The sequence below is a fragment of the Canis lupus genome, chromosome 30 (genome assembly GCF_048164855.1).
Source record: "Canis lupus baileyi chromosome 30, mCanLup2.hap1, whole genome shotgun sequence".
NCBI lineage: Eukaryota > Metazoa > Chordata > Mammalia > Carnivora > Canidae > Canis > Canis lupus.
This window is the reverse complement of record NC_132867.1, coordinates 38349610-38371915: the sequence shown is the minus strand read 5'-3', so window position 1 is coordinate 38371915 and position 22306 is coordinate 38349610. Positions and strand designations below refer to the sequence as shown.

At 38.5% G+C, this 22306-nt stretch overlaps 1 protein-coding gene across 3 annotated transcripts in view; it reads left to right on the top strand.

Moving 5' to 3' along the window:
* Positions 1-22306, top strand: part of DSCAM (DS cell adhesion molecule) — a 732791-nt gene that overhangs the window by 421409 nt on the left and 289076 nt on the right. For all 3 annotated transcript variants that reach the window (XM_072807037.1, XM_072807038.1, XM_072807039.1), the window contains exons 4-6: positions 5571-5717; positions 13365-13643; positions 17445-17720. In XM_072807037.1, the coding sequence (XP_072663138.1) occupies positions 5571-5717; positions 13365-13643; positions 17445-17720 (702 nt within the window). The remainder of the gene's footprint in view (positions 1-5570; positions 5718-13364; positions 13644-17444; positions 17721-22306) is intronic.

The window sequence follows — 22306 nt, the reverse complement described above, 5'->3', positions numbered from 1 at the left end:
AGCAGGAGTGACCATGGATAAGTTAATGTGGGAAGTTGATTTAGGACCTGAGGCCAGAAAGATAAGAAGGAGCCAGCCAGGTTTCATTACACAGGGTCTTGCAGGTAGAGCCAGTAAGAGGCCAGGGTGGCTGGGGCCTGGTGGCAGAGGGAGAGAGGGGATGAATGGCTTTTGGAAATACCATCAAAGCCTGAACCATCGTAGGCCACCATGAACAATTCAGTCTAGTGGGACCTAACTGACAGTAATGACCTGCCTGATGTACTGTGCTGAATGACCATGGCTGATGAGGAGCAGGACTGGAAACAGAGTGAGAGAAGACTGGGCCCCCCAGATCTGACTGTGTTATGGAGATGGGGAAATGGACCATTCTGGATATATTTTAGAAGAAGGAACAGAAGGACCTTGTGTTGGCTGAGATATGAGGGGTAAGGAACGGTTAATTTAGAAAACTTCAGAGTACGTATCTTACGTTTAGATACTGACAAACATGCCATAGAATTGCCATGATTCGTGCCAGAAATTGGGATTCTCATCCCAATCACGTTAACGATGAGAGGAAAACCTTGAGTTTCCATGAATGTCCCCGTTTGTGGTAGGAAGGCTTTCCCAGGATGTCTGTACAGCCCTCTGCTGCCCCACAGCCCCACACTGGATGTAGGAAGCAACTCCGTGGGCCTTGTTCTGTGTCTCTTCACCCTGGTACTAAGTACCCTGTTGTGTGATCCTGGCTCACCGGGATCCAGGAAGTAGTTTGTCCGTGGCGACATGGCTCCACGTGGCAGGAGTGGGATACAAAATTTAGCCATGTTATTTCCACTTTGGTGCTTTTTCTGATCCATGAGGCTGGCTTCACACAAGTTAGCAAGTAAATAAATAATCATATATTAAGTCCGTGCACCTGGGCTCCTGCCTTCCTGGCTCAGGCAGCTGATGGGCCTGGGCAGCTTTGTGTGTACATCCTGTAGGTAGACTGATGACTGATCTATCCCATCAGAACAGCAGGATAGCAAACATGACGCTTGCTTTTATAGATACCCTACGTAATGCAGGACTATCTGTGCGATGATGTCCAGGCATCAGTCTAAGCTTCAACACCTGAACAAAGAGGATGCTATTCACCATCTGTCTTTCATAGATGAACATGCAAAAGTTTAAAGAGGCTGAATGTCTTGTCTGAGGTTACGCAGCTGGAAAGTGACTTTGACAGGTTTGGAATTTGGAGCCACCGGATTCCAAAACCCAGCGCTTCTCTTCCGCAATGAGAAATCTTTCCAGGTGGGTGAGCTTGTTCTATCTGGTACCAAGGAAAAGATCTTTTTAGCTTGATTCTTTCAAAGAATGAGAAAAAAAAAATTCGCTGAGTAGATTGAACAAGATGATTGATGAAGTTTTAACATATGAAATTAAGGGATGCCTGGGTGGCTCAGTGGTTGAGCATCTGCCTTCGGCTCAGGTCGTGATCCCGGAGTCCTGGGATCAAGTCCCACATCGGGCTCCCTGCAAGGAGCCTGCTTCTCCCTCTGCCTGTGTCTCTGCCCCTTTCTGTGTGTCTCTCATGAATAAATAAGTAAAATCTTAAAAAAAAACTTATAAAGTTAATTATTTATGTCAGAGCAATCTGCAAGGGTATAGGCAGGTTTGCTAATAATACAGCTTTCCTCTCTGGGTACCAATAGTTACCTCCATCCAGGTGAGATGAGGTATCCTGATTGCACCCCAATTTTTTCCCTCCCATCCTGTTTTCTCACATTGATGCCATGTCTCCAACCCTAATACTTAAAGCTGTTTAGATCATAAGCTCCCTGAAGACAGAGACTGTGTCGCATTCCTTTCTGGATCCCCAGAGCCCAGGAGAGTGCTGGCGCAGTGAATGGTGTACCATTCGACTCTGGTTTTCCTAGAATCAATATCCATGTGCTTGCTTCTGGAGGTCTCTGATGCCTGATTTCTGCAGCTCAGATCTTCAGCTATACGTAACTGGGCAAATGAGTGTCTAGAACCATTGCTGTTTTAATTTCTGCCCCTGATGCTATGGCACAGAAAACTTGCAAAGGCACTAGGTCTGAGCCTCAGGAGCCTGTGCTCTCTGGGCCTTCTCCACTGCTCAGCATGGCAGCAGCAGCAGGAGTGTGGCTGTAGGGCTTCTACTCTGAGTGTTCCTATAATACTCCCAATTTTGCAGATTTGCTGGTTTTATGTCTCTAGATGGAAATATCCCTCTAGTCTCTGTGCTGAGCTGTCTGACCTGGTACCAAACTGTGGGTTTGTTAGTGGCGCTGACATACAAGTTCACGTCCATATGTTGGAGAACCACACTGGCACTTACTCGTGCCTCACTAACTCTTAGTTAATGGAGAGCTCTAACAGCTGTGGTATCTCTAGTTTCTACCTCTCTGCAGACCGAATGCATCACCTTGTGAATGTATTGATGGGGACACGGGAGGGCAGAGAGAAGTAATCATTCTTGGTTTGCCTGGTAGCAAAGGAAGGAACAGATACATTATTAAAAACAGAACTGGGGCTTAAACATCTGAGAGCCATTTAGTGAGTGTTGAGAAGCCAAGATAGGCTCTGAGACACCCCTCTAATAACTCAGCAGTGTAGCTCAGTAAATGATGTCCACGATGAACCCCACAATCATTCACTGTTGTTCAGTTGACTGATGTGCAGGTGCTTAACATGACACAAAGCATGCACTGTGTTTTCCAAGGAAAATAAAGTCACTTATAAAATTTTGGCTTTTAAAAAAATAAATAAATAAAATAAAAAAAAATAAAATTTTGGCTTTTTGCACAGTTGTATGTTACCAGACAGGAGTGAGTAGCAAAGGGTGTGTGTGTGTGTGTGTGTGTGTGCGTGCAGTTTATTGATATCAACATTTTGTTTCTTCATGTTTGCTTATTTTAACAGAAGCACATTCGCTAATCCCATTTCAGGATGTGAACAAACCATTTATTCTATATGATACAAAAGGCTCCGATGGTGTAAGGCAGGAAGTGGCATGTGGTGGCAAGTTAAGGAGCAGTTGAGATGATTTTTTATCACCATGGAGACAAGACATCTGGTGCTCTAAAGACTCTGTATGCCCTCGTTGCCCCTGAAAATTCCACACATCTTGGGAGTTCAGACTGAACCCCAGGATCGTGGGTCTCCAAGGTCATCTCTTAGTTGAGGGCTTTTGTTCTTCATCTTTATTTTGTTTTAAAATGTTGATCGATTTTGAAATGGGTTTCTGGGAAATGAGGGGCTAGATGGAGCCGGTTTAAATGAGGTGCAGTAATTGGGTCAATCCCTTCGTCCTGTGAACATCTCAGGAATGTTTAAAACAAATAAGGTTCAAGTTCTTCTGAAACAACGTGTCTTAAGGGTTGTATTTGGCATGCTAAGTGAGTAACAAAAAAAAAAAAGTGAGATATTACAGGAGCAAGTGAGTGATTAAATTAAATGTGCCTGGAGAATAGAGCCCTCTCAGGAATCGGCAGCCTAATGAATGCACACGGCTGCCCCATCCTCGTGCATTTCCCAACACTTCTGAGCAGCGGTACACAGAGTGCTTTCCACTTACATTTCACCACTGCTGATGGCCTGTCAATTCTAATGAAACTGCTCTGTGTTAGAAAGGTGACAGGAATTACATACATTATCTTTTTGTTCCTCTTTTCTACTGTTCAGTCCTTTAAAGGAGCTGGTTATTAAGACATTATGTAAGTATGCAAAATACGTTGAAAGAAAAAAAATATTTTGAGTATACACAATATTTATTGGTAGGAAATATGACATATGACAATGACATATGACAAGTGGTAAAAGGTATTTTTAGTTGGTCTCTCTTTGGGAGAGGATAACGCAAAAATATCTAGAAATATACATAACTTGTTTTTCTAGCTGTTCTAATATTTAGCATATTTATAATATATTTTTAAATATATTTTTAAATAATTTTATTTTTTAAATTTATAATAAATTTTTTAAATAAGTAAATAAGTTCTAAAATATATTTTTAGAACTAGCTGTCCTAATATTTAGCATATTTATAATACATTTTTTAAATAAATTGAAACAGTTTAAAAAGTGAATTTTTGCCTTCAAGATTTTTGTGCTTTTTTGTTTGTTTAATTGGCATTCTTTTAAAAAGCTTATTCTAGATTCGTCTGTTTTGTGATTTTTTTTCTTACTTATTCATGCCCTTTTGAATTGCTCTTATTTGCATAAGAAATCATTAGCCATTTTTATTTTATGTGAACAACTGACCTATGAATAAAGTATGGTCTTTACAAGAAATAATCAAGGGCTATAGGAATTGTGTTTATAACTTAAATATTTGAGAGCTAAAATTCCTGGTAAGTTCTGGTTCAAATAAACCAAAGGAAGTTCCAAATGAGGGATGCCTGGGTGGCTCAGCGGTTGGGTGGCTGCCTTTGGCTCAGGTCGTGATCCCAAGATCTGGGATCGAGTCCCTCATCGGGCTTCTGAGAAGAGCCTGCTTCTCCCTCTGCTTATGTATGCCTCTGCCTCTCTCTCTCTCTCTCTGTGTGTGTGTGTGTCTCATAAATAAATAAATCTTTAAGAAAAATTTCAAATGAACCTAAAGACAACAAACAATAAAAAAGTTAATTATTGGCATTTTAGTCTTTCCCTAAAGAGAGAAAATCACATTATCCTGCTACTAGAATTCTCTCACTGTAAGAGAGTCTAACAGTGTCAGAGAGTGGTGTCCTGGGTTATTCACTATAGGAGCGCCACAGCTTGCTTTGGGGTTTGTTCCTTTGCCTTCATTTGCTTTATCATCAAATTATAACTGAACAGTAAAAATTATCTTCAGACATTTACATTTTCAAAGGAAAAATTGTCTTTACACTTCTTAAAGCAGCCCTGACATTTGCTCTTTTAATGCGGACAGTTCTGTACAGGCACACACCCCAGGAGGGAAAGTGGTGATTGACAATTGTTGGAGTAGTGATTAAGAACCCGCAGAGTCCTCCAGAACAGTGATGACAGGGGAATTGATCTTAGTCTTAGAATCGAGTGTTAAGTGTTGGTTATTATTATGAGGAGGTAAGACAGTCCTTCCTGGGAAGTTTGTAGATATTTTATCGCTTTATGGCCTAACATTTGTGGGTTTGAAACACTTCAGGCTGAAGCAAAAGTTCATGGTCCTTCCTGTAAGGTAGAAGTTCACTAAAGAAAGTTAATACTCCCTTGAAGGATTTGTCACATGCTAAATAAGAGAGAAACAGTCATCAGAGAAAATCTGCTAAATTAGCTGCCCATGCGTTATATGCCAATTCTGTTGCTCTAAAGATAAATACATGACCTGAAAACTTAATTCATGAGACTAGATTTTCTAAGTATATATTTATTGTGTAGTGTACTTACTTGAAACTCCTAATTTAGGGTAATTGAAAAATTAAAATAGCCTGGACCATAAAAGTAACCAGCACACTCCTATCATTGGCCTTTGCCTAAGCTTCCTTCAAGTGGGAAGAAAAATATTCAATGTCTTTGTTTATGTGATTTGAGTTGCCTTTGTTCTATTTTAATCAGGAAATCATTTTCTTCTATTTCAGGATCTAGATTTCTCATCACATCCACGGGAGCCTTGTATATTAAAGATGTACAGAATGAAGATGGATTGTATAACTACCGCTGTATCACGCGGCACAGATATACTGGGGAAAGCAGGCACAGTAACAGCGCTAGACTTTTTGTATCAGGTAAAAACCCATCAAGACTGTGTTTATCATTTCTGTTATTCATATGTTAGTGTCCTGAGTCAACCAGACTTGTAGAATTCATGATTTAGATAAAGACTTCTTTTTTTCCCCAAAAAATATTTTAGCAACTAAAGTTTCTTTAAAAAAAATACTAATACTATATGCTACAAATATAGATATTCCAAGTGAACTCATTTCAGGTTTTATAATATTGCACATTCCCTTGAACCAGTATGGCTTCTGTTTGGAAGATAAGGCCTTCTTGCCCAGTGTATTTGTGTTCTGTCCACCAGCACCATGAGGCTTCCTGTGATGCATAACTCCAATGGAGAAGGGCGGGAGCACAGAGAACACACCTCTTGCTCCCCATATGGTGTCTGACAATATTGGGGAAATCACCCACTTCTAAAGTTAAAGGGCTAGTCACTCCCTCCCACCTCCTTCCAGGATCATTCTCAAGGGAAGAAAGCCTGAAGGCAGTTGATTCCTTTCTGCTGTAAATATGTCAGTTTTGTGCCTTCCTCTATGGCATTTATACTTCGAGAGAATACCAACCTTTTGCATAATCTTCACAACTGGCTTGTTACTGGTCCATCTGTCAAATAAGTAAGCAATCCGCTCACACTGCGATGTGCTAGCTCTTCCAGGGCCAATTAGAATGTGAGATGTCCATCTCGGTCCTAGAAATCTAGTGCAAAATATCTGACCTTTGCCCTTTCAGCTTTAGAAGGTAAAACTGCTCTGTGACGTGAATATCTTTATCTTATTTGTAGTGATGCTTTGTGAGGGAGAAGTGTTGGAAAGCTCTTGACCATTGGGGTAATTAAAAACATTGTTTCCCCAACACTCACTTAATTGCCCTTTCACTCTATCTGGGTTCCTCTTTCGCATTCGCGTCCCTAAAACAGCCTGAGCCCACCTGTGTTGCCAAGGGTGTCACAAACAGAAGTCAGAATTAAGTGATTTCTCCTTTGCACACAAAAATATTTTTTCTTTACCTCTTCTTTTTCATGTCAATTTACTTTACGCTTTGTTTTTAGCTCCTCATTGTTGCTTCTGTTAAGGGCAAGAACAATCAGTACAGTAAAATTATACTCCATTAAAAAAAAGATTGGAGAAATACAAATGATAAAGTGAATGACATCTTAGTCCATGGTGACTTTAAGGACAGCACAGTATTCCACTTGCTCAGCATATCCTAGAAAAGGTCTTGTGTGCAGTCAAGAGGAATGTCATAAAAGCATTGGGACAAGAAGAGGGAATAATTGGAAAGTGGATCTGGATCCAAGATTAAATTGAATTTTAGCAAAAGAAGCAAAAAGCATTTCTCCATCCCAAAAAAGTGAATTAAGGGATGGTAACCTGAAAGCCCATCTTTCTTGAAAGAAAAACCTAAAAAGAAAATCTGAAAAGAAGACTGAGGAAAAAAAGAGAGAGAATCCTGAAATGTGGGCTTCTTTACTCTAAATTATTAAGTTTTTATTTTCAAATTTAACTCTTTGGATTGGAGAGGCAAATTTACTTTTCTTAATTCCAAGTTTTTTGTTGTTGTTGTTTTGTTTTTATAGAAAGTTTTACTAATGTTTGAAACATTGACAGCAGAACCCATGAGCACTTGGTCACCGTGGAAGTGAGTGGGGTCCATGAGGTCACCTAGTGAGCATTTGTGATGGGAAGTTAGGAGCCTCAAGGCACAGTCTCATGAAGGAATGTCTCACATTAGAGACATTGAATGTTTGGGGTTATAGGGGGAGCTCTAGGCTCAACAGAGTCAAGTGTCATGGAAAGGCTCTTGAGAGAGTCTCTGGATGTAGCACATAACTGTTAGGACTTTTTGTCACAGAAATGTTAATAACGTAGTTTAGGGAGGAAATTGTTAATGCTAGAAAATGAGACCATAAACACTGAGTGCAGATGACTATTCTAGAAGTCTAAGCTTTGAAAGAAAAAGAAAAATTCATTTACTTTAGATTTAAATGTCTTTAAAAATACACACATGGGCTTGGGTCACGTGGGGCATGTTAGTGACCAAGTTTTTACTGATCTTAAACTCCTCCTGAAACTAAAACAGACCCCGTATAATGACAGAAGAAAAAGCACATGGACAAGGCCTTCAGTAGCTCTCTGTGGAACCTGAACGTGGGTTGGTGTGGACAGAGTGCTGACAGCAGTGAGGGCATGCAGGAATGGCAGCAGTGTCGCGGCAGTGGTGGGCAGCAAAGGGGCACAACAGGGGGACTCCACAGAGTCAGTCACAGAACAGCAAAATAGTCAGCAAATTCTCCAAAACAGATGATCAACTCTTGCATGGATCCTGGGGAAAAGTGTCTGGGAGTATTATCCACACTTAGAGAGACCTGCCTGAGTTTGGAGTTGAATGAGTGATGAGTTGATGAGTGCAAATGGCCATGAGAGCAGTCAGTGATGACCACGTTGCTCAGTGGTGGCCTGGCTCCTCAAAGATCTCACAAGTATCCATCAAATACTCCTTTCAGAAGAGCAGAGTTACCCCAACAGAACTGCTAGCTTTAGGAATCAACTTGAGTCAGAGTGGCTCAGAGTGACTCCGCATTACTAAGGGTGATAGGGGAAGCTCAGGTGGCATGGGAGGCCCTAGAGGAATGCCATCCTGTAAAATACTGTAATGTGTAACAAAGTAGGGGATAGAGAGAGGTTAATTATGCTTATGCTACTTTTATTTGGGACCAAGATTTTCAGTGTAAGAAAAGATAAAAATATAAAATACTTGAAATGTCCAATAGATGCTATCAGTACACACTTGCTATATTCTTATGAATGTGTCCCCAAGGTCTTTACACTGAAAAGGCCCAGAAGCGATAGGCAATGGACAACAATGACCTCTAATATCTAAATACTAGTGTCTTTTAAATACTCCTCCTAAAGGGGACCATGGCTCCTTGGAAGGATGGTAGATTATAGTGTCTGGGATAGGAATGTAGAAGATGAGCCCGAAACATTAATGAGGTCTTGTCAAAATGATACCGGGGACAACTTCTGAAGAGGCTCTTGTTGGCTGAGAGTGTGAGGAGTTGAATTTCAAAAATAATGATTGCATTTGATTATTAACCATTAAACATTTAAAAACTTTGAGTTCATTATGAATATACACATGTGTGTACACACACACACACACACACACACATACTTACGTTCGTATATACTTAGATACACACACAAATAATATTTAATAATAACCAAAGCAATAGTAAGAATCTCATTGGCCTATGTAGAGGAAATTAGGGCACCAATTCTTGATTTTGATACTTGGAGATTAAAAAGAATCACAATTCTCCTCCCCGTCTTTCCTATGACTACTGTATTTCAAAATAACAAAAAAATCCTAGTTCAAGAAGGAAAGTTCTTATTTGTGGAATAGTTACATCTACTGAATGTGAAGGTGCTATGACAATTAGAAAATCATTTAAACCCTTAATAAAATAACTAATTCAGACAAACTTGATAACCTGAACTTGCTGATCAATTCAGCCTCACTGAGTATGGGAAACCTGCATGTTAAATGCATACAGAGAGAAAGGAAAAAGGTTGAATTTGATCTAATCTGCTCATGAGAAATAGATTCTAGTTTATGAGAAAAATATCCAGAGGAACATGTTAAATGTCACCATCAAGAAAGAAATTCAGACCATGGGGTTCTTTACAAAACAATTTACCTGGCTTCTTTGACAAGTCAAAGACATGAGAGAGAAAAGAAGGAGGAGCCTGCTTTGGATTAAAAGAAAATCAAAAGACAGCTGTTAATTATAGAATAATGCTGATTTAATTAGCACAATTGTAAATAATAATGATGTGATTTTAGTTCATCAGGAGAAAGTGATTATGGAATAGATACTAGATGGTACGACCAGGTTATTATGACTCTTGTATGCTACTGACATTGAGGTTTTATAATAGATACTAGATGGTACGACCAGGTTATTATGACTCTTGTATGCTACTGACATTGAGGTTTTATAAGAAAAATTTTATTCTTATTAGAAAAACATACTTATGATAGAGTGATAAGATGACTGGTTCTATGATTTGACTCAATAAGATAGCACCAAAAGCAAAGACTACAAAGAAATAAACAGATGATAAAAAATGTTGATGCCTCTTGCATCTAGGTGATGAATATATGAGATGCATTATATTATTTTTTCTATTCTTGTGAGAGTTTGCAAGTTCTTCTGGTAAAAAAAATATTTTTAAATTTAGATAAACAGATGAAAGATGAGAGGATAAACATTAAATACAGTGCTCCTTGGTTGTACTAATCTTATACATGAACAACTATTACCCAGAGAGCCTGTCTCAAGCATTGCTGAAATTGTGTGCTTAAACTATCGGAGAAATGTGCCACACTCCTTCTTTGTAAAGTGGTTTTATTGAGATTTAATTTACCATCCATAAACCTCACCGATATTAAGTATCCAAACCAGTGATTTTAGTAAATATAGAAAGTGTTGCAACATGAGTGTCATCCAATTTTAGAATATTTCTACCACCCAGAAAACTCCCTGTGACCTATTTGAAGTCAATTCTAATTCCCATCTCCAGCCCCAGGCAACCACTAATCCACTGCCTATTTCTACAATTGTGCGCTTTCTGAATATTTCCTATAAACCATACTCATAACATATGACTTTGTATCAGGCTTCTTTTATTTAGCATAATCTTTTGTGGTTCATCCATGTTGTAAGGTGTATCAGTTGAGTTCACTCTTTGCTGAAGAACATTCCACTGCATGTACATACACATCTCACTTATCCCTTTACTAACTGGGGGACATTTGGGTGTTTTCTCCTTATTAGCTGTTTTGGAAACTCCTGCCAGGAACATCTGTATACAAGTATTTGAATAAACACGGCTTCATTTGTCTAGGATAGATCCCTAGGAGTGGACCCTATGGAAAATTGAAGTTGAGCATTTTGAGAAACTGCCTAACTGTTTTCCAAAATGGTTGTACCATTTTACTTTTTATCACGAGTGAATGGGAGTTCTAATTTCTTCACTTCCTCATGAGCACTTGTTCATATTCATGTTTTTTATTTTAACCATCCTAGCAGGTGTGAAGTAGTATCTCATTGTAGTTTTAATTGGCGTTTCCCTAGTGGCTAATGACACTGAGCATCTTCCTAAATGCTTATTAGTCATTTATATCTTCTTTGGTGATATATCTATTCAGATCTTTTGTCCATTTTAAAATTTTCTTTCTTATCATAGAGATGTCCAGGTTCTTTATATTTTTTGAAGAGAAGTCCTTTACCAGAAATATTATTTGCAAATATGTCCTCCCAGTAGGTTGCTCCTTACATTTTTTCCCTTAATGATATCTTGGAAAGTTAAAATATTTTAATTGTCATGAAGCATAGCATATTGATTTTTTGCCACTTAGGTTGTTGGTGTCCTGTCTTAGAACTCTTCCAGACCCAAGGTCATAAAGATCGTTTTCCTACCTTTTCATCTAAAAGTCTTATGGATTTAACTCCTACATTTAGATCTATGATCCATTTTTAATTTTTTGTAGGTGGTGTGAGGTCAGGTTTCTAAATTCTTCTTTTTGATATGGATATCCAGTTGCCCCATCCCTACTTTTTAAAAAAGTCAGACTTACACAGAACTATCTTAAGGATATTTGAGAAATTTCTATTAATAATTAGTTGCAGAACAAAAATTTAAGTGCAATCATCAGGTATTGCTTTCTGTGACTGCTGTTAGAAGTGGGCCCCTTTTGTTTCCTGGGTTGTGGACTTGTTTTGCAAAAAAAAAAAAAAAAAATTTAACCACACCCAACAAAGGAGTGATACCTTCATTGTGTCACCTTCTCCAGCACCAACCTTAATTCCTACTCTAAGCAAAGCAACATATCTTGTAACTACGTAGTCCATAAGGAAGTTACTTGCTCTTCAACACTTTCCAAGGTCCATCTAACTTCCTTCAGGAGATTGAAGCAATGAGGACTCTGCTAGCAAGGGCTATGCACCTGCTTTTGTGAGCCTATTATCTGTAATCCTCTGGAGTCCCCCACCCAGACATGTGAGTGAGCATAATTATGGGCTATGGAATTCTTTCATTAAAGTGGATGATAGACCTGCAGAAGAGTCAAAGAAACTCGGTCGGTTACATATTCTTTAAGAGATTATTAAGTTCATTCATTATATCCCATGAGAAGATTCACATTGTTCTCATAAAGCGCCAGGGAGGCGAGAAGAGCAGGGAGTTTGTCATGGATTTTATCTCCAATGGTCGCAAAGGAAAGCCCTGGCATAAGCAGCTTCTGCTCAAGGGGTTTGCCACTTTCACTCGGGTCTACTGACTGCCCCCAGTGGCTGACTGAAGAATCACCTCACTTTAAAAAGCCATTCCAGAGAGTTCTTTAATAGGATAGAAGATATCCAGTCCTTTGCTTTGAGTTTACTGCAGGCAGATCGCAACAGCTATGGTGCTTTTCTAACTAAGGCAAAAATAGAGTTCAGGAGCCAGGAGCCCATACCTGTTCTGTATATCTGTGTGGAGACCAGTGTGACCGCTCATGTATGTGGTTAGTGCAAGTTCTGAATAGAAAAAGGGTAAGAGAGGGCAAGGGAAGGTCACTGACTTTTATGTTGGACATCCAAAAGGGGACCTCTATTTTTACATTCTTCATAATATTCCCTGAGAACATTGATTCCTCAAAGTAAGCTTGATCATTGAGCCGAATGGTTTCCACTGACCCAGATCTTGAGAGCATTTAGTTCTTTTCCTCGTTGGGCTTGAGAACATAATACCAGCTAAACATCATCTGAGAGAACAGGTGAATTATACGCTGTTGCATTTTAAAAGCAAGGCTGTGTGGTAAGTAATAACCATTTTATTTTTGCCACACCTTAATTGTCTTCGTTTCTTCATCTGTCCTCAGCGATTGTGAAGGACATCCATGAAGATTGCCCTTAAGTCCCCCTCATCCTCCAACACAACCACTTGCACACACTCTATTGTGTCAGGCTTTTCTGTTCTTTGTTGCACCTACTTCAAGCCACACTGTCTTTATGTATTTCTGTATTTGCACATTGCCCACCACCCCCACTCGTGCAATTGGATGTAAGTTCCATGAGGGCCTCATCATTTCCTGTCTCATTGGCCACCGTGTCTCCAATTCCTGACTGTATGCTGTCCTTGGACGTGAGGCTCAAACAATATTGTGAAATAAATAAATAAAATACTTTCAAATTCAGTGACTATAAGACTCTTCGAGTGTATGAAATAAATTTTACTAATCTCAAACAACTATCTCCACTACTGTTGTTCTTTTTAAAGGGGAAGTCTGACATTCTCTGGTCACAAGACAATCCAGTTCTTGTCCTAGGCTGGAAACTCCTGCAGAAGCATGCTGATTCTGGAGCTATTAGTTATTTAGTGGGAAATGAAAAGCAGAACCTTTTCTGCTTCAGCCTTTGGAAAATTCTGAGCAGAAGAAATCTCTACCAGTAGGGTTTTTCTTTCTGTTCATTAATGAAATCTTAAAGATCTATTGTCAATAGTTAGCATGATGTATATAGAATTTAACCTGTATATGAGGTCCTATGATTCTAAATTACCACTTCAACTCATTGACCATGTCTAAGAGTTTTTTTTTTTCTTCCTCAGACCCAGCGAACTCAGCCCCATCCATACTGGATGGGTTTGATCATCGCAAAGCCATGGCAGGGCAGCGTGTGGAGTTGCCTTGCAAAGCGCTTGGACATCCTGAGCCAGATTATCGCTGGCTGAAGGACAATATGCCCCTGGAACTTTCTGGAAGATTCCAGAAGACCGTGACAGGGCTGCTCATTGAGAACACTCGTCCTTCAGACTCAGGCAGCTATGTGTGTGAAGTTTCCAACAGATACGGCACTGCTAAGGTGATAGGCCGCCTGTACGTGAAACGTAAGTTGGCGGTAGCTTGGAATGGTGATGTTGACCACCATTGGTGGACCTCTTGTTACAAGATGACTTCCAGGCTCTCATTATAGCCTTTTATTAATCCTCACAACAGTCCTGCTGAGACCAGTATTACCCCATTTTGCAGATGAGGAAATGAATGCCCAAGTGGGTTGCTCAAGATTACACAGCTGAGGAGTTTGGGACTTAGGTTTTGAATTCAGGTCTGTCTGAACCTCCAAGATTTCCATTAGGCTACAAGATACATATCTGAGATCACATCATCTAGCTGTTGAATTAATAATGGCCACCTTGTCTGAATGCTGACAGAGGAAGAGGGCCAGGCTTGTGATGTTAGCACAAGTGACGGTAGTCAGATCACAGTGGGTGTCCTTTGCTGGCTTTCAGATACTACTTTATGTTCTTGAATGGGGCTCTTACCAGGATAAATATAGGGCTCTAAATTCTCAAAATATTGGGCTTGGACTCATTATTACATATCATTTAGTTCAAATATGGTGGGTATATTTCATCTCCAATTTATTTGTAGTGACTGTCTTGAGGAAGGTGTCGAGGAGGATGCTGAAGCCAACCGCAGAGGAGGGAGAGGTGTGACTGCAGTGGGAAATACTTTGGTCAGACACCCTCAATTTTACTCATGTAGAAACCAAATTAAAGTGAGTTACACAAGAGCACATGGCCATGATTGACTGACAGAATTTTGGTCAAAATAGGTGGCTATTAGAAGTGAATGAAATGTTCTTTTCATCATATATAATATTATTACATATTACATGAGATAAAATATGCATTTTTAAAATTTGATGAAGTACGTGACTGAACAAGCTAAATCACAAGAGTGAACATTGAAAGGGGAGGCATTCTCTGGGCACCTGGGTGGCTCAGTGGTTGAGCGCCTACTTTTGGCTCAGGTCATGATCCTGGGGTCCTGGGATCGAGTCCTGCATCGGGCTCCCCACAGGGAGCCTGCTTCTCCCTCTGCCTATGTCTCTGCCTCTCTCTGTGTGTCTCAAATGAATGAATGAGTAAACAAATAATAAATAAAATCTTAAAAAAAAACAAAGGGGAGGCATTCTCTTCTTATCATCTGTGTGTGTGTGTGTGTGTGTGTTTCCAATCTCATACCTGTTTGTGGAACTGTCATTTCCATGTCATCTTGAGTGTGGACTGTTCTAGCACAATACCATCCCAACAAAACGCATGACAGTAGATATCCCCGGTACTGCCTAGAACCAGCTAGCCCAGGGTGGGTCCTGCAAATATCATGCAAACATGCTTAGGCTGGGCTTAGGGAGAAATGGAAGATAAGCTCTATATCTGTAGCCAAAGGACCTTCTAGATGCAATGATGCAGCACTGGACAGCAAGTAAAACATATCCCCACAAGCTCAAAAATCTCTATGTTAAAACACCTTTCATGGCTTCACATTTCCTGCTGAATGAGTTTATATTTTAGGATGGTATCAAAATCATCCCAAATAAGCCTGCCTGGTCCTATTGCCCATAGTTTTGCTTCAAAGAAAAAGCTACTCTCATGAAATCTAATTTCTGCCTATTCCCTGTACAAGCCCATCCCTATCCTGATCACAGGCCATGCTGCTCCCTCCGCATGGAAGATGGTTTTCAAATACTTGAAGGTCTAACACTTCCCATCTTTCAAAGCTCGGTGCAGTGCCCTCCCCAGAAACATCCCCACCCCTAAGCATCTCATGCTAAGCTCTCAGGGTTTAATGTATTGCTTTCTCTGTAAAGGCATTTGTCACTATCTACATTTTAAAAGTTATTTGTGGAAAAATTTTAATTCTGACTGTGCTTATTTTCATTACTGTGTTCTTCTGCCATGTCTGGACAAGTCCTCAAATGCCTCTTGAATGTTTCCCACCTCCCTCTGACTTCATTTTTGTCTTTCCTCTCTAGATAGAAAGCATTCTCTTGGGTTCCAAATCCAAAACCCAATTCTTTTTTTTTTTTTTTCCAAAACCCAATTCTTATCCATCTCTTCCCTCCTGGTGCTTTTTTTATTTGTATGGCTCCAGATTCTTCTCCTCTGAGAACAAGCCCTAGATCTGCATGCTTAGCCTCAGCTTCCATCTTGAGAGTTAGATGAGTCTATCTCCCAATTTTAGATCAGATGTTTTTCTGGCACTTCAAAACAACAGTATTGCAAACCAAACTCCCCACCATTTCTACCTTGTCAATGGCTTTTCTTATTCGAGATGTCTTCCCACCTTGAGCCCCCCAACGTCAGGCTTTAAATCTTAGATATTCCTTAGGTCTTTTCTTTCTGAGTCCAAATCCTGCCAAGTTTTAGAGATTGTAACTCATTGTGTTTCTCAGCCACACTCCCCAAACCCATCCTATCCTAAACTGAGTCTTAATTGTACCTCAACTAGACATTTGCAATGTACCCTTACTAATTACCCTACTCTAGGCTTTCCAATACAACACAAACAATTCTTCTAAAAATGTGTTTGACTATATTCTCACTTGCTAAAAATTTTTGTATGCTTCCTTTAGTCCCCTCTGATTTAATTCCAAAATCTTGAGGCCTTTTTTCAATCTCGTTCCAGATTGCCTTTGTAATTTACAAAGGAAAATCCATAAATTTCCTACAGAGATGCTGTGTTGCATCCAAACTGAGCAGACACGCTCTTCCTGTGACGTGGCCTTGCTTTATGCCCTAATTCCCAAAATGTTCCTTCATTCCAGCTGGGCTCAGTTCTATCCATCCTTGATATCTAAGGACTTTCCTGATCTTTGGAAAGTCCTAAGTTCTATGGATCCCTTTCCACATTTATATGTCTCTGATGAACCCTGTACTACTACTTGGCTACTACATCTACTCTCATATTTGCCTCATTCACAAAAAGACTGAACTCCTTGGAGGTGGACTCTTTGGTGTTGTAGCATGAGATGTCAGGAATACTTAGGGGTAAGCAAAACAAAACAAAACAAAAATGTATTTTGCCATTTGCCTGTTGAGTGGATTTGGTTAAACTAATCTCGCTGAATAAGCACTTCCTCTTCTGTAAAATGGATATGATAAAACATGCAGGACTGTGGGAAAACTGACTTAAATAATGTACAAAAGACATTCAGTAATTGTATGGCCATGCCTATTATGCCACAATTTTAATTCATCTTTGTCTTACTTGTAAGTTTAACCCCACTTTTGGCATTGAGTAAATGCTCAATAAATGAACTTGCTACATAAAATTGGATTTATTGAATTAAAATGTTGAATGTCAAATAGGAGAGTTCCAGCTGTGTACAAATCAGTTAGCCTCATGTTAAATAACAACCCTGTTACGTGGCCACAAATTCAAACATCAACTTGTTTTCTTACAGCTGTGTGTTACGGGCCCTGATTAAACCACACAGGGTGTGTGAACAAGTGTATGAGTGTGTGAGAATGTCCCAGAGAAACCCATCAGTGCTACCTTGGGACAAGCAGATGGGTTTTAAATATTCAATACCTCTGTTCTTACTGGTAACCAGAACAGGGCGTTTCTTATTGTCAGTGGGTTAATCCTCACATTTACTCTGTGAGAAAGCAGCTTGACCAATGCCACTACACAGAGAAGGAAGGCCAGGAAAGACAGTGAAGATGGTGCTCCTGAACAAAATGGTGCACTATGACATAATGCTGAACATGAGAACTATATAGAGTATGCTTACTATGATGCATGTGCCTTGTCGAAAGCTTAGCGTGTTGTTGAAATGATGTCTACCTATGTGATGTTTTTACCTTCTTCTTTTTTTTTTTTTCTCTTACCAATATTTCCAGAGCCACTGAAAGCTACCATCAGCCCCAGGAAAGTTAAAAGCAGCGTGGGTAGCCAGGTTTCCTTGTCCTGCAGCGTGACAGGCAGTGAGGACCAGGAACTCTCCTGGTACCGAAACGGTGAAATCCTCAACCCTGGAAAAAATGTGAGGATCACAGGGATCAACCACGAAAACCTTATAATGGATCACATGGTCAAAAGTGACGGGGGCGCATACCAGTGCTTTGTGCGCAAGGATAAGCTGTCCGCTCAAGACTATGTGCAGGTGGTCCTTGAAGGTCAGTGGGCCTCGTTATAGGGTTCAGCTGCAAAAGAACCCAAACCCAGAGCACTCAGAAGGATAATGAAGCAGTGCTGATAACTCCCAGTGTTATGATTTCTATCTGATTAGCTAATAACTCTGCCCTAATTTTTCAGGAAAAAATCGGGCTAATGAAAGAACAAGTGCTGGCAAAATTGTAAGTGGTAGAAATAACAAAAGTAATTTCACATAAAGTTAAGTAATATAAATGTTCCCCACCCATGTGTTTAGTGACTTATCAAGATACAGACCTCAGAAACTTGAAACCAAGTTTGGTAGACTGGATTTTCTCAGTGATGCTTTGTGTGAAGGGCCAATTTATGTGCTATGGGTGTTTAACAGCATCTCTGGCCTCTGCCCAGCACTCCCTCTCCAAATTGTGATGACCAAAAATACCTCCAGATATTGCCGAATTTCCTGGTGGGGGTAATAGACTCCAGCTGAGAAATACAATTTGACAGGCAAAATGTAGGGCAAAATTCCAATATGATCCTTAGTGGAAAGGAAAAAGTGGCATTTGATTTGTATAGTTGTCCCTGGTTGGGTCCAGATATTCATAAATATAGGTGAGTGGGATTTGTGAGTAATGACCTCAGGTTGTCACAATAGATCATAGGTATGTTTTCTTTTCTTAGTGGCCTGCTTACATTTTCAAGCTTATTCATCAGCCAGGGAACAAAAACTATCAAGGTAACATTCAAGAGAGACATATGTTTATCACCAGATAATTGAACTGGCTTTTATCTGTATATTTGTGCATCTTGTTGGAAATTGTGTCTTAACATATAATTTAAAATTCACTTGGTATAAATTGATTAAAATAATTACATGACTTTCATATAGTCTAAAGACAGAAATAAATATTTACATATGAAAATAAGTTGAAATATGTCTTGATGCTCTTAGAGGATATTCCTATTAATTTTTTTAACATTAGCTAATGTTTAGGAAGAAGGAGGCTTAGCAATGAGGGTCTTATTTTGATTCAAGCATTTCCTTTCTTAAAGCAGAGATGAAATTAGCTGAAGGCATGGAACCCATATTAAATGCCTGACACTGCGATCCCCATAATAATTAAGTGCAGAAAGTAATCAATTTGTACAGAGTCGGTTTGCTGCTGCTGCACTATAGTCCTTACACATCACTATTTTTAGATTCTTTGTGGAAGAGGGAGAGAATACCTGTCTAGGCCTAGTTACCTTGGCAACTATCTTGTGTGACTAAGAAAACCTAAAGAGCATATTGATAATCCATAATGATGTCGAAAGATTTCAGGTTATCAGAGAGTGACAGCAAGAAAGATTTCAAAGACATTTAGGTCTCACTGGGAAAATAATGTCTGCTTTCATCTCCAAAAAAGCCTGTCACTTGAATAAAAAAGGGGGGCAGAGGAGCATACTGAGCATACTCACCGATTTATTTGTTGCATGTCAGTTTCCATTCAGGACAAGAAGCTTCACTTTATTTTTTTCTCTTCTGAGAGATGACAGTGCTAATGTAGCAAAAGAGAGCAGAAGTGTAATTATAAATGCATATCTAGTATTTGCCTTAAAATGGTGTCTAACTAGTATCCTTGGATATAGGCTCCTATTATTCCCATTGAAATGGCTTTAGATTGATGTAAATTATAAAAACTCACAATACTATGAGCTAAGAATTGCCATTGATATAGTGCAGAATCTGGGAATATTTTCTGTGAGGCCAAAGAAACTGGAATAGAAGTCTAAGGAAACTGAAATCTAATAATTATAGGTTCAAGATGAAACCACAGTAACCAGAAAATGGAATAATAGAAAAGAATAAGAACATGTCCTATTTTGGGAAATGATAGAATAGCATGTATCAGACTAAACTACAAGCAGATAAAAATTATGAACTTGAGGAAAAACAAAACTTGGGAGAGACACTCAAAGCAGAAAGAAAAGAAGAGGAAGGGGTTGGGTTATAGATGTCATGGTACCGCTTTTCCCTTGAGGACATTCTCCAGTCTTTATTGTGAGATGCGGGGGGAGGGGGGGGCGCGTAGACTACTAGAAGAAAAACAGAAAGCTATAGTCTTATGGGATTGAAGTATAGAAGAACAAAAGTCCATACTGTTGAATCACCTGCAGTTGAGGGAGATGCATTGAAATTACAGGAAGGAAAGTTATCCTAAATCCCTAACAGTGGAGAGTACTAAACTCTAAAAATAAACATCCTTGAAAAACTTATTTGACACCTGAACTGGAAAATGTGGAGGATAATCCAATAAAAATAAAAAAATAAATAAAACAAATAGGTCTAATTGATTGAATTAAAGAAAAACCCAGCTAGACATACAAAAAAAAAAAAAATTGGATACTGCTAGCTGAAGTCAAAAGACAAAGTAGGCAATAGAAATAGACCTTGAGAGAACCCAGATGAATGAGCAGACAAAAAAGTTTAAAAGCTTTTATTTAAAATATATTCAATACCTTAAAGGAAAATAAGATCATAATGAATAGATATCTGGGAAAGATCAGAAGAGAAAATGAAAACTTTAAAAAGGAACCTGGAGCAATATAAAAATTCAGTGTATTGGCTTTAACAGAAGATTGGAGAAGAAAGAAAGGATCAGTGAACCTAAAGATAAATTAAAATCAAGTATCTCATTTGAAGCACAGAGAGAAAGAAGACTACAAAGGAAATGACTAGAGCCTCAGTGACTTGGGACATTCATCAGATGGCCAAATCCACATATAATTAGAGGCTCAGAAAAATAGGAGACTGGCACTGGGGAAGAAAAAATATTTGAAGAAATAATAGCTACAGTTTTGTTATAAAAAATAAAGTTACAGAGTGAAGAAGCAGTAGACCCCAAGAGAATAAATACAAAGAAAATCACTTGTAGGCACATTAGAGTCCCGTTGCTGAAAACCAAAGATAAATAAAAAGTCTTGTAATTCTGAGGGAGGAGAAATATTAAGTGAATGGAGATATCAATTTGGGTGATGGATGACTTCTCATCAAATATTTTGGAGGACAGAAGACAATGTAGCAACATCTTTAAAATGTTAAAAAGGGGGATCCCTGGGTGGCGCAGCGGTTTGGCGCCTGCCTTTGGCCCGGTGCACGATCCTGGAGACCCGGGATCGAATCCCATGTCGGGCTCCCGGTGCATGGAGCCTGCTTCTCCCTCTGCCTGTGTCTCTGCCTCTCTCTCTCTCTCTGTGACTATCATAAATAAATAAAAATTAAAAAAAAATAAATAAAATGTTAAAAAGGATTTTAAAAAATCCCTGTCCACCTAGGCTCCCATATCTAGTAAAAAATAGTCTTTAAAAATCAACAAGAGTAAAGATATTTCCAGTAAACAAAAGATGAAAGAAAGTGACACCAGAAGAAATGACACATGAAATCATTGAAGGTGAAGGGAAATGACCTAAAATGGAAATTCAGATCTATAGACATAAAAGCCATGTGGAAAGGCAGGAAATACATTAATAAACATTTAGAAAAAGTTTTTTTCTTTTAATATCTTTAGATAATAATAGACAATTATAAAATTTTGACACTGTATTATAGAGTTTGGACATAAACAGATGTAATAACACAAAGGAGAATATAAATTAAATTACTTTAAATTATTTGTACCAGGGATTTTACATTTCACATGACGTAGCATAATATTCACATGCACAAATATATGTCAGTATTGATATACACATAAATATTTATATGTTTATGTATATCTACATAAATATGTATATGTTGCTCTATCCAACTGTATCTATATCAGTGTAAAACTTAGTTGGAGTTTGTCCCATACACGTAATATTGGCAAAACATTAAAAAACAAAATTTATCTATGTGTGTGTAAGGCATCATATTAATAGAATATAGGAGAAAAGCCAACTGATGACTTCAGGATATCCAGAAAAATACTATTTGACAAAATTCAACATCCACTCAAAATAAAATATTCTCAGCAAACTAGAAATATAAGGAACTTCCTTGACCTGATAAATGGCATTTATGAATATTCTATAGTGAAAACCATGTTTAATGGTTGAACCCTAAATATTTTTCATTTACTATTTGGACCAAGGCAAGGATGTTCACAATCACTACTTCTGTTTAACACTATACTATAAGTCATAGGCAGGTATGAATAAGAAATAAAATACATAAATTTTGGAAAGAAAAGATTTCAGCTGTCTTTAAACAGAAACTTTGTTGTTTACATAGAAAATCTCAAGAAATCTATAAAATAATTTCTAGATGCATAAGTGGGTTTAAAAACTAGTAGGATATAAAAACATAAAATTTGTTTTACTTTTATATAGTAGGAACCAAAAATTGGAAAATAATATTTTAAAATTCCATTTACATTAGCATTAAACAACTGACACAGAAATAAATATAACAACAGATGTGAAAGATTTCAACATGTAAACTGTACAACTATAAATTTCTAATGTAAAATACTGGAAAATATACCATATGCAAGGACCAAAAAACTAAATATTCTTAAGGTGACAATTTTCTGTAACATGATCAATGTAATCTCAATGAAAATCTCAACAGCTTTTATAGAATGACTTT